The 18,242-nt window shown below is 45.7% G+C and overlaps 1 protein-coding gene across 1 annotated transcript; it reads right to left on the minus strand.

Annotated features, from left to right (window-relative positions):
* Window positions 1-11,511: 11,511 nt before the first annotated feature.
* GPR174 (G protein-coupled receptor 174) lies at window positions 11,512-12,492 on the minus strand. Its single transcript, XM_010181671.1, has one exon. It carries the CDS (start codon window positions 12,490-12,492, stop codon window positions 11,512-11,514), a length of 981 nt encoding a protein of 326 aa, XP_010179973.1.
* Window positions 12,493-18,242: the final 5,750 nt, after the last annotated feature.

The raw sequence follows: 18,242 nt of genomic DNA on the forward strand, positions 1-18,242 counted from the left end.
GGTGATACAATGCAGAGGATGTGCCCCAGAACTGGAGCTTTGGTCAACTTAGCTCAAAAATAGTGTGGGAGAGTATTTCATTATATACTTTACTGAAACAGGATGCTATGGAAAGCTCTTGTTTTTGTCACTAGGAGTCAAGAATGCTTTCCAGAAATGGGTCCCTGTTACTGGGGGGAGTGGCTGCACTGACTCGTTTCTGGTTTAAAAAGTTGCTGTGTGCTTGGGAAGTTGCTGTTGTGATTTCCTTCTCCTCTGGACCATTTGAGAGGATAACAAGGGTGGGTTGGCTGTGTAGTCTGTTTTGGTACTCTTGAGTGGAAGGGTTTGGAAACACGTTAGTTGGAGAGAGCAAGAAACATTTGCTTGCAGGGTTGAGGATTGACTTAAAAAATGGAAATTCTTCCTTCCACCTTTGAACGACTGCAGTGAATGGCTCGTGCTAGACAAGCCTTTAACCTGCTAACCTGTCTTAAGATACACAGCAAAAAATGCTTCCATATAGACTGAGACAGCTTCTCTTACCTTTGGTAAAGATTTTAAAAGATAAAGTCTGTTCCTTAAGAGCTTATTAGATGTCCTAGGCAGTGAGCCAGCATAGGCTAAGAAACAGTGTGTTCTTACCTGCTTGATGCTCTTGCGTTGAGAAAGCAGCTGTGGTTTCAGTCACACGTGTGGTGTTGCTAGGCCTATTATCCAGCCATAATTATTTTATGCTGGGGGCGGGTGTTCAAATCAAAGGACAGCAGTTTTAAGGTTGCTATGAAAACAGCTGGTATTTCCAGGATCATCTAATGCTGTGGTTTCTGTAGCTCCTGCATTCAGCTGCTCTGTGGCAGGAGTGAGCCAGCGCAGTGCTTTGCACCAGTAGATGGCACAGGCAGCACACACTTCAGCATAAAGTGTGTGTAACTGGTAAAAATTTAGTGTGTTTATTCTAAATATGGGTTTTCGGGTATACTGCCAAAATTAAACCTAAAAATGGTTCAATGAAAGCTTTTCCTAGGTGGCGTTTAGTGTCTTTGCTTAGTTTCTATCTATAGTAAAGAACATTTTTATAATGAAACTGTAACCTGTGTGAAACCCTGTTAAATATCTGAGTAAGACTGTGCTTCAAACGCGGGTGTGGTAACTGAAAGGATAACATTACCAAGATGCAAATGCAAGCTCGTTTAGTGCAACAGCTTCTGTTTACAAGTGTGTTTACTGAAAAAGCAATCAGCAATATCTGTGCACTTGCTTGTTGACAAGTTATCTTTAAGTTGGCTTGCACATTCTTTTTCTGAAGCAGTATATTTAGATGTAAGTTTTAAATACCTTTATGAATGTTAAGCTGACAATCCAGTGCTTTGAGCAATTCTTCTCCCAGCATCACATGTGAGGATTCTTTCAAGTTTAAGCACTCTGATTAAAGAGAGAACTCACAATTAAGAACAAACTTGACTTTGTTACTTGGAGGAGATGGTGTTGACCTTTGCAGAAGCCTGACAGCTTTCTGTCTGAGTGTGACTGGTAAGAGATTGGTGGTGTTGGGTGTGACAGACATTTCTATTAGAGTAGGTGCTATTCTATGCTAGAGCTGCAGAGTTTCCTCCCACCTGACTTTGTACAAATTCATAGAGATAAGCATTTACAAATACCTTGAGATGAAGATCCAGGGAAGAATAAAAGGAGGACAGCATGGAGACCTTTGAAAGACATACCAAGGCCTCAACCTGGTATGAAATAGAGCTTTAGCACCTCAGACTTGATAAACTGGTTGTTTAAAAGTGAGACATTTTTCACAATAAGCTCAACTCCATGCTATGGAGTGTTGCAGCAGAGCGATGGTTTGTATGGCAGTGAAACCCTCTCACCCCCACAGCAGAAGTCACAGCGTCTATGCAGGTGCCTGGAGGACAAAGAGCCTGGTAGGATTTCAGCAAGGCTCGACTGATTTCTGTGGGCTTCATTAGTTCTTGGTATGGCGGGGAAAGTTACCAAAAATTCAGCTGTGCTCAGCACAGTCTGTGGTGAATGAAGGCAGAAATACCAGAGCGCTGAAATCAACTGTGAGTTTCCCTGAGAAAAATTCTGGTTTACTGTTTGTAAATCATCCTCCTCTGTCTCCCCCAGTTGCTGCAGCTCTGCTCACAGCAGGGTGGGCTGGATTGGCCAGGTTCCTTTGTTACTGATCAGGCAGCTGACAGGTTTAGCCTTTGTTGGTGAATGCTTTCATTTATTGGTGTTCTGTGAGGTACTCAGGCTAGAAAGAAAGAAAACATTATGGCGTTTAACTAAAGACAACCTCCTTACCCCTTCCCTGCTCTATTGCATTTCATCTCAGGGTTCATTTCACCCCCTAACGTGCCCCAGACTAAAACTCCTAGAACAAAAGAGAACATTTTAGGGCCAGGTAAATGCAGGATGGTCCACAAAGCCTCCACAGTGGCACGGTAGCTGTCAGAGTGGCTGAATTACCCCACTGGGAAGTCTGAGGTCAGGCGTGGAGGGATTAAAGCTGCTCTGACTGTCCTAATTTTGAGCTGTGTGGGGGATGGCTTGGCTGCCAGCAATGGCACAGAGCCCAAATGCTAGCGATGATTGAAGCTTCGAGACCGCAACCAGAATAACTACAGTACATATAATTACAGTCACATTATTTCATTGAAATTAGTTCTTCATTATGTGTATATATTTGTGATGCTACCTAGGCAATATGAATGGGTGTATTTCCTGTCTTGAGAATAATTAAAGACTCTCCACCTTGCACTCCACCTCCAAAGGAAATTATTTATTCTAGTTTAACTATTTTGTTTACTTAAGCATATTTTCTCTCTTTTTGTACTGTAACACCTAAGGGTTCACATTAACAAGTGCAAAAGTGAATTTACTGCCTTCAGCCATTGATTGACATGTGGGATACATCAGGAATGGATCCATGGACAGATAAACCTACAGCTTCCACTTGGTGATCAAAAATCCCTTGGGCGGGAAGGGATGCATAGGATGTTTTGGTTCTGTGGGATGGTGGTATCGGTGGGAACTGCACTCTCACTTGACCATAAATGATTCAGTATTCACTTTGATTTCTGTGTACTTGGTGGTCATAGCTTCTTTGTCATCTCATGTTCTCAGCCACTTTCACCAGTTAATCCTTAATGCTTAGAAAAATAAGATGGATGTAGAAGCCACCATTCAGGCTACCCTACCCTTACTGGTGTGCCTTACCACCCGGTGTGAAGTTGGAAGCGGTTATGGCTTTGCCTCCTCACATCATGGTGAGAAAAAAAATAAATTAAAAATTAGCCCTTCCATGACTGTGAGCTGAGCTGTAGCTGCTGGCTTTTCACGTAAGTTTGTAGTCTGAAAAGAAATGAAAGTATTTCTGCTTATCTGGTACATCTGTGCTGCAGTGTAAGCTGCTTTCCTTGATGTTTGAGCTCTTCCTGCCCTTGTCAAAGCTTCGGTGTTGCTGCTCTTGACAATTTACAAACCACAGCTGAATCAGGTGGTTATCTGGATGGTTGAGAAGCAGGAACAATGCTCTCCTTCTGGTACTGTCTGAAAGTTTTTATGGTAAAGGTTTGCTTGGGCGGAGGTGGCTGGGAAGTAGAAGCGTGTATGGGTTGAGGGGAGCTCGCACCTAGAACTGCTGACTGCTGGTGTATTTCCGAGGCTTTATTTTCACTGTAGATGAAGGCCCTTGTTTTTCAATAGGGAAATGACTCACGCTAACTGGAGGGCAAATAGAGTTTCTGGCTGAGTACCTTGAGTGTAGGAGAAAAAAGTGAGCTCCAGGTCTCAACAACTTTTGTATTTCTTCTATAAATATCCTACTTGCAAATACACTGGATATGTGCATTTATCTTTTTGCAGACTCACGGTATTTGTTGTTTCTTAATGGAGCTAATGGTTTATCTCTACAAAACATTTTATTTTGCTTTCTCAGCATCATTCGATTTTCTTCCTCTTCTATGTTTTCATTCACATATTTTTTAAAAACCAACCAAACAAAAACTACTTCCCAAAAACTACTACTACGAAGGAAAGATGGGTCCTGGCTGTGGAGCTGGGATCTGCAATAGAGCACTGACGTTGGGGTGAGTTGGTGCCCCTGTCTCCTACAGAAAAGCATCACCCCCTCAGCAGGAGGATGTTTGGAGGGACCTGGTTTGCCCCATTGCTCTCACACGCTGTTCCACATAGAGGAGGCGATGCTGGTTGTGGTTATTACTTTCCAGTTGCCAAATAAGATTAAGAGTAAGCTTTAGAAGTGCATGGATGTGCTTTAGTGCAACAAACAGCTGAGGGGCAAAACCTATCAGTAAAAAAGTCATTAGCGGGGCTTGAATCTGGGATTTCTTCTGGATGAAAATTTTTGTCCAGAAGATTTTGATGTCCATCTTCCCTTATGCAGAACTTGTGGGCTTTGACCAATCACCAAACAAAGAGCTCTTGGCTGATGGGACGAACCCTTAAAAACAAGTGCTCTGCAGCATTGCCCACATTACGTGTCTGCAAAGGGTTGTGCACACATGGGAGACTCATTGTTTATGGCTGTCTTGTATTCGGTGAGTAGTGGGATTATTTGCCCGCCACCAAAACATCCCACTTCCCCATGCACGGCAGCTCTGGTGGCTGCATCCCTCCTGCATGATGGACAGTGTGACCCAGACCGGTGGCTGCTGTAGAGGAGCCCCCTGAACCAAGACGCAGCCAAAGAGCTTTTGAGCTATATGCCACCAGGGTTTGCTGTCCCATGGGAGACACCTGGGATGGGTCAGTCAAGGGCAAGCAAACCCACAGGGAAAAGCTTTGGGTGAAGGAGCGGGAATGGCACTGCACTGGTATGGGCGGTGGAGCTGCTGCTGGTTTTGGGCTTCTGATGGTGCTGCTCTGGGTTTTATAGACTGGTAACTAACAGGAACAGGCTGGGATGTGAGGCTTTGATGCGTTAATTCACTTAAATAAGAAACCTCTCATTAAACTAGAACCCTTTCATTAAACTGAAAACTCAAAGCCTTATGAGTTTTAGCTTCTGTTTTACAGTAGGTCTCCTGAGAACTTTCTCTCTGGCTGCACAGACCTCTGTTTGACCACAAGGAGTTACCATTTCTTTAAATATCAACTGTGTCATGTAATAACGGAGTTTGTAAGATAATGGCGCTATCACAGGACCGGTAAACGTGCTGACAGCAGTTTAGAGACCTGAGTCAGCCAAGACAAGAGTTTGAGTGGTATTTGCAACTTTAAAATAGAGGATTTTTTCTGTTGGGAATCCTTGGAGGGCAAGCGGAGAGGTGAAGCTGGCCATGGGGTGCTTGGAGCTGACTGCTGGCGGCTGCACGTTGCGATTGGTAAAGCCATGACCTTCGCTTAGCTGGAGCCCCACCAGGATATTCCCTTCTTACATCACTGCTGGGCCCACTGGGGAAATGGGCAGACAGATGAGTGAAGAGATCTGTTAATTCTCTCAATACCTTATAACAATTGGTTATACAGGAAGGTTCTGTTCATCCTACATTGTTGGTTTTTTCTTCTTTTGTTTTTTTTTCCTCTGAATTCTAGGTTTAGGTGAAAAAAGCAGGGATGGAAGGAAACGTGAGCAGACTGGCATAAAAAATTAAAATCCTGATGACTGTATCTGAGCCACTTGCTGGCCTTGGAGGTACTCAGCCTCTGAGAGGCTTCATTTCCCCCTCCCTTTAACTTTGTGCTGGCGCCTCTGTGTATGCCTACACAGAACACTGGCTCTGACTGGGGTGAGGACTTTTTTTGAGGTGTAACTCATGCTGAAAAGGGCTCTGGTGACACCTGGACATGTTGCTGGACTGACTTTCTTAGACGTAGCCATTCCTCAGTCATCACCCACACATGGACAGGGTGGAGATCCCTTAAAATGAAGTGCTAACCACCACCAAAAAAACCCCACCTAAGCCCTACCAGCAGCTGGTGATGTTCATGGAGTGTATCCTGTGTTGTTGACGTAAGATACCAAAATAGGGCTGGAAGCAGGAACAAGCGGCCAGGTCTTCCCCTTTGAGGAGGTGGCCCTAACCACCAAAAGTCTTGTTTGTGTCTGTTCCCCATATGCAGGCTCAGCCTACTGGGCTGTGAGCTTTTCTTTTTTTCTCCTACTGGAGAAGAAGATGGAAAAGTGGAGAGTGTTTTCTTATGGACTGACCAAGGGCATTTTTGCCCTTAGTGTGCCATGGATGCACCTGACCCTGGATCAGGAACCTCCTTGAGTTGGCTGAAGGTTGCTCTCTAGGGATGATGACAATCCTGAAAGATCTATTGATCCCCAAAAGCACTCTCTGTTCCACCTGGAGATTATCCCCAAATGCTCTGCAAGGATTAGGAGACCCTTGGTCAAGGGTTGAGCTTTCAGGAGACTAAACTGAAGGCACCTCATATCAGCTGACCTAATCCAAAAATATGATTGTGTTTATCCCTATTTCCTCCTGGGAAGGTTGGTGTTTTCATGAATGGAAATTAATGAGCCTGCTGGCGTCAGCAGAAGTCATTGCGTGGAGTTCAGTCTCGGGAAATAAGAAACTATATAAAAAGTATGAAACCTTTTTTGTGGTAATCTGTTAGTATTGAGAGACTATGGACCAGTCTTTAATAGAGCAGAAAACATTAAATAAACACTGGAGGAAAGAGCTGATGATCAGCAAAACAGAGATTCCTGTACATCTGACTGCTCGTTTCAACTAGACTGTCATGTTTTCACCCCAAGTTTCCCAAATACTCTCCTTTGTGGCCTATTTTTCTTTTAATTTTGAGAAATTCATAGAGGCTTCCTCTCTTTAATATGTCAGCAATGTTATCCATGCAGTTAAATTCTCAAGTACAAATCACTGCATTAGTGAGGGGGTGAGTGAAGCAGGTTAATCCAATGGTAGTTGCCAGTCCCTGCAAACTCATTACAGCAGTGAGTGCTGGTACCAGAACAGCTGTTGCAGATGTGGTTTGGGTTTTTATTACTATTACTTTGTTCTTGATGGCTTTAAGTAACTGGATCTTTTTTTTTCAAAATCAGATCTTTTGGCCACTAATGTCTATCATATAGATCACATTTACACAGAGCTCAGTTTGTCAGCCCAGATGTTGGAGCTCCTCTGCCCTGACAGGCACCATGAGCCTGACACTGTTCAGACAACTCCAGCTTTGCTCTCTTTTTCTCAGGGTATTTATCAAGCCATCTCTGATAATATTTTATCTTTTTTTTTTGTTTTTGTACTGGATAGGGGTTGACTTGTATCTGGGTCACTCGCTGTGGAGTTTTATTTCAGTTACTGTGGTCTGAGGAATGGTGTCCAGCAGCACTGCGTTTGATGTTGTTGTGTACCTTTGTGGCCAACAAGCTGTTTCAGTGACGCTGGGGATGATAGTAATTTTTAGCCTCTAACAGCAAAGTGAAAAAGGAAGTAAACAGTGAGGTAAAAAGTGCTGAAGTCTGCTACTGATGCAACCTTAACCAGAGCAGGAAAATCTAACACCGGCTACAGAGAAATGAGGATTCTTCTCAGGACTTTGAGCAACCAGATGACACAATAGCAAATAAAATGTAGTGCTGATAAAAGAAAAGATGTGTACGGGAGAAGAAAAACTTTGTTTAGGTAAGATGAGCTGTAAATCAGCCCTTTTCATGCAGAAAGGAGACCTTCTGAGTTGTGTCCAATAGCTCATGGGCAATGGCTGGTGATGGCAGAGGAGATGAAGAGGACATTGGAAAAGTGATGGGCTATGGCCATGGAGGACGCGTGCTGTGGGACTGTGCTCCCACCCAGGAGGTGGCTGGGGGTCCTGAGTGTGGGAAATGAGGGAATCAGTTGCTTGTGGTGCAAGAGGAAGGGACACTGAAAGTTGTTGTCAGGTGGCTGGCTGAAAGCAACAGCGAAATGTTTCCAAGCAATGTACATACAACTAAAATAGGGAATTCATTGTCACCGAACTCAAGGGATCGGTGGGTTCCAGTGAATATTGATCTACCAGGTTGGAAAAGAGCTTTTCATGCTTTCAGTGCAGCTGCAGGAAGCCCCACAACCAGCAGCTGAGGACGGCTGTGCCCAGGTGGGATTGCTGCCCACAGCTCAGTGTTTCAATGCCCTCCCCAAGCCCACCATCGGGAGCAAGCGACCTGCTTTGGTGGACTCTGATCTGGCTCAACACAACCATCTTGAGGAGGTCTAAAGAGGAGAATGCAAAGAGAGGCCAGCACACACTCTCTCACTTCCGCAGCAGTTTTAAGTCTCAACCTGAAAAAAAAAACACAAACCAAAAAAACCCCAAACCCCCCTGTCATGTCTCTTCTCGTGATGACAGCGAAACAAAGGAAGCTGTGCGGAGCGGTGCCCAAGGTGTGATGAAATCATCTGCAGCTGCAGCAGACAGCGCCTGCTCTTTCCGCGCCGTGTGGGTTCGGAGGCGCACGGCCGCGTGGGAGTCGATGGAAACTGGTGGAGGGGGGGGCTGTGATGTGCAGCCTTCAGAAATGGACCAAGAGCTCTCCTTCCAATGGCATCCTCATTCGCCTTCTTGTGTTAGGTATAAATAATTCATCCCAGAAAGCGCCTTGTCTTGATGCTGTATCTGAACAGCTTAAGGTTGCTGAGCATACCCTGAAACCTTCTCTGGCTCTGCGCCATTGGCACAAATGGGTTTTCTGGGATTGGGAGGGATGCAGCCCACCCTCAGCGTGCCTCTGGCTCCTGGTTTCAGAGAGAATCCTTGAAAAAGGCTTCTTTCACCACCAGATAGAGAATAGCTCTCCTGAAACCTAACTGCTGAAAAAAAAAGAATATACCTTTTCTTTTGACCTAGCACAAATTAAACCTAACTCTGCATCAAAAAGCCACTTGTCAGATACATTCTTGTTCAGATTCCCAGTCCAGTGCTGCAGAGCAGATTACTTACTCAGAAGGCTTTCAGGAGAAAATATTTCGGTGGGAATATCAGCTTCTGCTGGCTTTAATGAGGAGCTGCAGCCAGAGCTGTGCGAAGGCCAGGTGAGGGATGGGATCTCACCCTGCACAGAGCTGGAAACTGGACAGAAAAGCGATCAAACAGCAATTGCTCCCTGCTGCTGCAGTGGCTGGGCTTTATGTGCCTTCTCCAAACCTCCTGTGTGCTATGGGCCACCACCTGAGGCTTTCTTGGCTGGCAGAAATGCAGAAGAGCATCTCTCTGCTGGCGTGTGATTGCTCTGGGGCTCAAGCAGGGGCTAGTGTCATGGATCCCGAGCCATCAACAGGCCATGAAAATACACCTTCTGTTAATGTAAGTAATATCGTGATTCTCCATCAAGTTAAGGGCTTGTGAGACCTCTGCGATGGAGAGCAGGGCCCGAGCAAATCCCATCAGGAGCCCAGAGGTGCCGTGGCAGGTGCAGAGCAGGCAGGGCTCACCCAAATTCAGCTCATGTGAGTGACTGCAACTACTGCACTCAACTTCCTGTAAAAAGAGACCGTTAATGCTGACATGAACAAACCGCATTGCCAAGGCAGCGGGGGAAACGGCTTGCTTTGCACCCACAGCATTTTCTAGGTGGGAAAACTTCAGCTTATTGAGGTTTTTCTCATCGAACAATTTCTGAACTTCTGAGACCGCTTTGTGTAACATCTTTTCCTCTCAGAAGCTAAAAGTAGCTTTAGGGTGGTTGTGTGGGGCCATCCTGCTCCCCTCCTATGAGGCTGGGGACAGGAGACAGTGGCCAGCAAAGACAGCGATGGGTTTGTCCCAATGCTGGCCTTCAGCTGTAGGAGTTGATGTTGTCTTGGTGAACCTCTCATGGGGCAGATGAGCTGCTGCAGTTTGCAGCAGTGTTTTATCCCTTTGCAAACCAGTGGTTTCACTTTTCTTCCCAGAAGGAAGATAAAATAATTTTGAGAAGGCATCTAAAATGTTGTACGAGTGCTCGAGAGGTGTTGGACATCCATGTGCTGCCAGGCGTTGGTCTGTGTGTGTATTGGTGATGCAGGCAGTTACAGCAGGTAAAGTGGGCCAAGAATTAAATTTCATTTATTTTTTAAAGGCATTTTTTTATTATATACAACAGGAAATCAAAAAATAAATATTTTTTAATTGCTGTGAACAAATTACAATGTGCTGCTTGCTTTCCATGAATTATCAGTGTTACTCAGTTGACACACTGAGGTACACACACACTGGCTCAGACTTCTGTAGGGATGAGGTGGTGGAGTTGTTCTTATTATATGGAAAGGTGTTTTAAAAGAAAAAAAGTCTCTCTGTGTTCCAACATTCTCTGAGATTCCCATCATTTTTCTACAAAATATATACTTTTTTATAAATTAAATCTATAAAACAACATTTGCATTAAATAAAACCTAACGCTGTCACAGTATTTTTACATTGTAAAAGGTAACATTTCAAATATTCACAGAAAAATGGATTTTACAAGAAGGTGCAAATGAAATACCAGTCAAGCTCAAACGTTCTGCTGTTTGATTTTAAAGAAATTATTATTAAAAATACATTCACACTTGAGCCTTGCTTAAAAATGTCTTGTAGCATGTTGGGTGGCACCTTTGGCAAACGAGTTCTCATTACTGTAAACTTCAGGCAGGTTTGGTTCCTTTCACTGCGTCTTAATCAAGCGACTGTTAATGAAGAGTAGATGTGATAGCATAGGATCAGGTATCAGGGAAAGGGAAATAATTTGCCCCATCTTTGGTGAAAAAAGGACCTGAAATGGTCATGCTCAATGAACATCTAGCCTGAATAAATATCCTTGAAGCATGGCTCTGTGGTTAAAGCTTATCCAAGGCAGAGATATGGCTTCAAACCATATGGCTTTTGAGACAGAAGTGACAACTGACGGCAGAAAAATAGCTTCTGGATGCTTCAATGACTCTGTGATTTGGGGGTATGTCATTTTCTACACCCCAAGATGGAGGCTTGGTTAATTATTTAAATGGCAAGTCCTTTGGGGCCACCTTACACTACTCACCCCATAGTCAACATGGCTTGAGGCAGGCTCTTGCCACTCTCCATAGAAATCAGTCACTGCTGGGTTGTCTTTTGCTTCAGAAAGATATAATACTGTTTCAACTACTAATTTTTAGGATCAAATTCTTTCTTGCAATAACAAGTCCCCAAAATCTTTGCTGCCTCTTGCTGAAGCCAGGGTGCATGACCAAGACACAGCAGGGTAATGGTCCCACTGGTGACAATGGGGCACAGCATCACCTCTCACCATGGGTCTGCATTCTCCTCTTACTACCAAAGCTACCCTGTCCTGGTTGCCCAGCTTAGAAATAGGGCCTGTGGGAATTATACAGTGTTATTTTTATTTGGAGAAAATTTGCAAACAAAGTATTAATTCAATGTATTTTCGGTCAGGTTTGGGTTTTGGGGATTTTTGTTTTTCTGCAACCCTCACTGAAATCAGCAGAAGTTTGTTTCAGCTATTGCTCTCAGCATCTTAAGGAAAAAAAAATTGGGCCAAAACCCAAAATACAGTGAACATTTGAAGTCCTGGCAACCATCTGGGGAAGGCCAGTGCTAGTAATCCATGGTGTCCTCCCTGAGCACGTCTCTGGAGTGCTTCCTCACGTAACTGAGGTTGTGGAGCTGAATGCTGTCCTGCAAATCCTGTCTGGAAAGACGTCTCCTGAACTCATCCGTAGTAAAGTAGTAGATGACAGGGTCCACGCAGGAGTTCAAGCTGGCAAGGCACAAAGCTACAACGTGAAACACTGAGATCACCTTCTGGACCCACCCGTTTCTAATCTTTTTGGTTTTGACAAAGAAATCTAGTGGAAAGCTGATATGATAAGGTCCGAAGCAAATCAGAAATACCAGGGCGCAGGTGAGAATCATCTTTAAAGCCTTTTTTTTCTCTCCGAGGTCATGTGAAGCAGAATTTTTTTCTTTTAGTGATAGGATAGTCTTCCAGGAGCAGTACAGGATGATGAGTAGGGGTGTTACGAACCCCACCAATTCACCCATCGTCATCATTACAATGGAGGTGGGAAGGCCAACTTCCTTCACGGGGAGATCCACAAAACACGTGTTTTTAGCATCCTTGTGAAGTCTGAGAAGGGGGAAAGGCAAACAGCCAACGCAGACCACGACCCACCCAACGATGCTGATATACACATCACAGATGCGTTTACAGTCGCTGAATTTGAAGGGGTGCATGAGAAACAAATATCGTCTCACGCTGATGCAAACCAAGAAGTAGATGCTTGCATACATGTTGACGTACTTCAGGTAGAAGCAAAGCATGCAGAGACCTCCTCCAAATTCCCATCTCCCAGTCAAGTAGTAGAAAATCCTCAGGGGCAAGGACAAAACCTGCGCTAAGTCGGCAATGGCTAAATTGATCATAAATATGACGGCCCTTTTAGTCTCTTTCATGTACCCGTAAAAGACCCACAAAGCCAATGTGTTTCCTATTAGTCCAGGGATCAGGATGAAAGTGTACGTAATCGCGTAGTAGAGCTTCAGGTCTGTTTCGGTGCTGGTCGAACTGTTCATCATGGTTGTGCTCCAGGTGTGTGCTCAGCCCTGGCATGGTAACATGTTCCTCACTTGCCTCCTGCAGCCAGGTTGTCCTCAAATAAAAATGCTTAAATAAAAAGGTCCAGCCCCGGCATCCTTGTGTGAGGCTTCAGCTACCAGATCATTTTGTCTGCTCTGGGGAGCACCTTCGTTACGGGATGAGTTAATTAAAGTCGTGTGCTTTGCTCATGCTCTTTGTCCAAAGTTCCCAGACCTTACTCCAGTTGCTTGCAGGATGGACAAGGAGGGGATCCACATCAAGAAATGCTTCATCATGTGCCAAAGCAGTGGACAGTCACCGGAGCTGCACCTCTGTCACCTTTTGGGTGGCATTTCAGCTGCTTCTCTCAACACAGCAGTTGGGCAGCTGACATGGCCCTGCAGCTGAAAGACAGAAAGATGCAGTTATAACTCCACGGGGAGACACGGGTCGTACAAAGCAAAAGGTATGAGAAAGCTTGCAAGAGCAGTAGAGGCAGAGATGCTCCAGCAAGCGCCGTACCTGCATCCCTCCTGGCTGCCCTGCCATGAGCAGAGGGATGCTCTTATATAGCACCCCTGAGTCTAACGCTCCCCTGGTCTTCCCAGCAAAGCCCTTCGGAAACTTCATACCCACACAATGGCTATATGCAGCCAAGATGATGACAGAACAAAATCAGCTCCCTATGTAAATAACCCTGAGAAATGAACATTTTTCCACTGGTGCAGCTGCTGCTGCTGTGTCACGGAGCAGAAGTCCCAAGTTGGTGGCTTTCAGCAAACCGGGGTCAATTTTTTCATTTGTCTTTCATAGATAGAATATAGAACATACTTGCACACAAGCAGGGACAACCGGCCCACTAATTGAACATTTCTTGCTGCAGAACTGCATTATGTTAAATTTGACTTGCTCGCAACTGCTTTTTCTTTTACCCATCTTGCGCGTGTGACTGCGGTGGCTGTTGGAAATATCAGATATCATCACTAAGGTGGCTGTAGGTGGACTTTACTTTAAAATTGTTTTCATGGTAAGCAGCTGATAGTATCTGAATCTGTCAGACAGGAAAAAAAAAACCAGATCTGATGGATACAGAGAAAATTCAGATCTCTCTGTCCAAACTCTCTCAGATTTGCCTTTTGCATCAGCCTGAAGAAGCAACTCATGGGTCTAAGTGGGAAAAGTCTGTAGGTACCAACCAAGATGCCAAAGGCACATTTATAAAGGCAAGATTATATCCTGTTGCAATCTCTGATGCTTTTTCCTGTGCTTTAAGGTATATGCATTAAAATATGGACATTCATTAATGAAACCAATGTTCAACGCTTGCCAGTGCGATTGCACCTAAACTTTGAAGTGTCTTTGGGTGGAAACAGAAAATCTTCTACAAAAGGAAATGGTTCAGGGGCTGGTGGGCAGCTTTTCTCTGTATATTTGTGTAATTTCTCTTGCATACCATTGAGTAACAAGTCCAGTGAAACTGAGATGTCTCCTTTCTTCCAGCATCTAACATAACCAGCAGAGCAAAATGCTTCATGAAATAATCCCATTAAGCTTCAGAAGTGACAATCAATAAGCCATAGAGTCAATTAGCCTTCTCTTCAAAGACTTTCCAATACTTTTATTAATTCTCCACCCAACTTCTGATGTACAAACCTGCATGACTAATTCTAGAAATGTGAGTAATCTCTTCCTCATGCAGGAAAACTAATTGGTGCTCACCTACTCATCAGCCACTGGTGGGTAACTTAGGCCCAGGACTTGGGTTTCCATTTGCTGGAGCTTGACTGGGACAAGTAACTGGGAGGGGGTGGATGGTTTTTGGCAGCACTTGTTATGCCCTGGGGCTGCAGGGCTCACCCTCGGCAGCTGGTTAACACCTTTGGTGCTTAGTGATAGTGGTGCCCACTTGAGGTGGGTTCCTCCCTTCTCCTCTGTACTGGGATTGAGCCAAACCAGATGGCCAAAACCAGTACATCCTCCCTGAGTGGTCAGAATTTGCCTTGCTGGGCTTGAAAAAATGCTGACCATAGGTACAAGCAGAGCAGGCTGCGCTGGGAAATCATCACGAGCTGCTTGGTGGAGAATGGTACTTAACGAAGACAGGAGGGACGCTGGCTTTCATCTTGGTTTTCTATGGCGATGCTGAGGCCCTATGAAGATGTCCCTATCTTTACTGTTCCAGCAAACTCCTCAAAATGATGTATCTGGGCTTCCCATACAGGCCCTGGTCCTGCCAGGGTGCCTGAGCAAAGCAACCACATTGTAGGTCCCTGGGCTGTGCCCAGGCAGCGGGGACTGGGGCATTGCACAGCAACTTCCCTGCAGCCTCATCCTTTGCTCCCCCCAGCCCGATGCTGGGGCAGGGATGTGCTCGCAGCATCTTCTCTCTGGGGTTTCAAACCTGCAGTCCAAGGGGGCCCAAAAAGACCAGCTGAAGTGGGGGAGCAGCGAGAGGGCTCACCGAGGGCACCCAAAAACACCATTGTGAGAGCAGCCGCCCTCAGAGGGGGAGTGAAAACACAGCGATGTGAGAAACTGCGCCTTGGAAATCCCGAGCAGTAACATTGCAAAGTTCAGCCAAATGAGCTATGTAAAAACTAGCAGGATGCTAAAAAAAGCTCCAGAAAGAGGAAATTTTGTTTCACATGCTCTGCGCTCACTTCCCCTTGGCGCAGGGGGGTAGCTGGGGAGGGAGGTGTGAGACTCTCCCCAAACACGACTTCCTTCCTCCCCTGAACAGTTTCCCCCTACTATTTTGCCAAGGAGACCCCACAGTTGGCCACATCAGGGTGCTGGGTGGAGACTCCCGGTTTGTACTTAGTAAGTCAGACACACTAGGTAAGTTTTGTAGCCAGGACTTGTTAACGCCTGTTGAAACTGGCCAAGTATTATGTAAAGTATTTTCTGTATGCTGAAGGGCAGCCACACATCCATATGCTCCATAGGAACGAGCGCAGGAGCTGGGGATATGGGAGCAGTCACAGCCACATCACCTGTGGGGCTGAGGCGCAGCTGGGCTCTGCCTCATGCACACATCTGCACCCATCACAGCCTCCATGGGCAATCAGGCTCCTCACCTGAGGGTAATTGCCCTGCTCAACCCAGGCCCCTCGTTAGCAAATCCTGTGCATTTTACCCCAGAAAGTGAAGCCATAGCAGCTCTTAAAAGCCAGCTTGGGGAAGGAGAAGCTCCTAAGCCAGCTTGGGGGAAAGTAAGACATGACCAAACACTGTAGGTGTTGTCTCTGCATTGTGCCTGGTCCCCTTTTGAAACTCAGGTCCTTGGGGAACCCAAAATGCTGCCCAGAACTTCCTGCTCCTTCCCAAAACCAGGGTAAGAGATCAGCCTGGCTGGATCCATTGAACACCATCCTCCAAGGACCATCACTACCCCAGGTGAGCAGTAGATGTGTCGGCACCCATGTTTGGTGTGGGGCTGGTATGTGAGCTGTAAAAACACCCAAAACCTGTGGTAGAGGTGACAGGCACAGAGCTGGTGCTGTGCATGGCACCCTGGTGTTATTGCTGACTTACCCTTTTTGGGGAGATGCTTGGGTGTGCTGCTGACACCTCTCTTCTATTTTTCCTCCTCTTCCACAGCCTAAAATAAAAAGAAAATGTAATTTCAAATAGAAATTGAGTTTTCTGCTGAAGCTGTGTGAGCAGAGTTGGGGCGGTGGTGGCTTTGTCCCTTTCTGTGCAGTCACCTGGGGATGTGGCCCAGGGACAACAGTAGGGCAGTAGTGTTCTGTGCTGGGCTTCTCCCAGTAACCACTTGTACTCTGTATCACCTGGATTTTGGCAGAGATCTACTAGTAATAACGAATAGGTATTAACTGAAAATAGACATGATAGAAATATAAATTGAGCATTGAATAGGATTGCTTTTTTAGTTCTTTTAAAAAAATGTCAGGGAAGGATAAAAGCTTTTAGTACTTTTTAAGTACCATGCACCGGATGTACTCCGAGTTACTGGAATTATTTGGTAATGGTGTGATTGCAAAGCAATACAGATGAGAGCAACTCTCTCATTTTGACTCGGTTGCAGAGCACCCGAACAGGTGCCTGTTCATCACATCCCGTTTCTGTAGTTACCTAAGACATGAGGTTCTAAAGGTGGTGAATGTTTGATCCAGAGTGAAAAAGCAGTGAAACAGCCTGGATTTTACAGGTTAGGACTGTGGGGCGTTGGTATGGAGGAATGAAAAGGTTTATTTCTACTTGTTCTTTCATTAATTTCTCATCTGCTTATTATCAAGGTAAGAGAGTGTTTCTGTGGTGTGCCTACCCTCTGCCTTTCCACCCATGCTCATGCTGGGAGGAGAGGCAGAGCTGGCAGTGTCTGCTTGAGGGAGATGCCCCCTCTGGCACTGACATTTTTGGAGCCCTGAGGGAGCTCACTGGGCTGTGGTAGTAGGGGGCTGGCTGAGTGCTGGTGGGCGTTGAGACAGGCCGCTGGGGACAGCAGGGGGAATTTGGCCAGGTGAATTCCAAGAATATGCAGGAAAAAAACCAAATGCTCTAATTCAATGCTGTGTGAAATGCACTGCTTTTGCCTTTTAATCCTTTGTGAAAGCTCTTATCCTCCCCTGTTGATATCTATCCTGGTTAAAAAGGGAAAATAAACCCGGAGCAGCAGTGTTGACTATTGGCCTAATCCTCCACCCCTTTTCTCCCTACTCTTATGTCCCTGGTAGATGTGCATAGTGAAATGCTCCAAAGCTGCAAGTTTTCCACCCAAACCATCAGCACACACCCCCAGGGACTCCTGGTCTGTGAGCAGTGGTGGTGGCACAGATAACCCTGTCTCCACCCTCCCAGTTCCTGCAGTTAAGTGGAAAATTGCCAGTGGAAAGTCAGGGCGCTGCCCCTTGCAAGGAACAAACCATTTAAGAAAATCCAGTGGACAAATACAGCAAGACGAAACCAAGGGAGACCTCAGTAATGAGTGAATAGGACCAGTTACCCCCATGCTTGTGGAGACAGGGCTGTATGACCTTAAAGTCCACTTTCAGCCAAATCTCTTCACAAGCAGTTGTGGGTTTTGCCGAGGTTAAGAATCGCCGCAATTGGGGTTATTCTTAAAAGCAGCTTCTTGATACTCATGTAACTGTAATAGAAAATATAGTTTGAAACTTCTTGGCTGGCTATTTTGTCTTAAACTGAACCCCTCCTCTCCCGTGGATACACAGAGCATCTTGTGGGCACTTCCAGGAGCTTGCTCTTGTGATAAGTGGAGATATTGGCTCCTTACCCAGACCTGGGCTTAGCCTGCATCTCCTTGCTCCCCCTTATTACTTTTGGGAGACTCATGGGGGTTGGTGGTTAAAGCTGCACCCTGTCCTCTCTCAGTGGGGTGTCCCTGTCCTCTCTCAGGACTCCTAGTGCAAGTAGGAAGAGACACCAAGTCTGCTGCAAGAATAATAATAATAAAAAAATACAATTTAAACCCATTAGCCTGAACCAAAGATAAGTGAGGGTAAAAGAGCAGCAGTCCTACCTTTGCTGTCTCAGTTGGCTGCTCCAGTGTGACCCCACAGGCCCTGGTCCGTGGGTGCCGGGTGCGGGTGCCAGTAGCGGGTCCCCACCCCTCTTGACGTGCAAAGTAAAAGCGCAACTGAGCAGCAGCCGGCGCCTGCGCAGGAGGGGAGCAGGGGCCTCCCTGGCCAGCAGCGCCTCCTACCCCTGGGTCCCAACTGGATCTTGCTCTTTATCTTTCTTTTTATTGTGGTTATTTATATTTTTATGT

Source organism: Mesitornis unicolor, unplaced genomic scaffold, assembly GCF_000695765.1.
Source record: "Mesitornis unicolor isolate BGI_N332 unplaced genomic scaffold, ASM69576v1 scaffold44353, whole genome shotgun sequence".
In the NCBI taxonomy this organism is placed as follows: domain Eukaryota; kingdom Metazoa; phylum Chordata; class Aves; order Mesitornithiformes; family Mesitornithidae; genus Mesitornis; species Mesitornis unicolor.

Coding starts and splice junctions, on each gene's coding strand:
- GPR174 (XM_010181671.1), bottom strand. CDS start 12,492: ATGATGAACAGTTCGACCAGCACCGAAACAGACCTGAAGCTCTACTAC.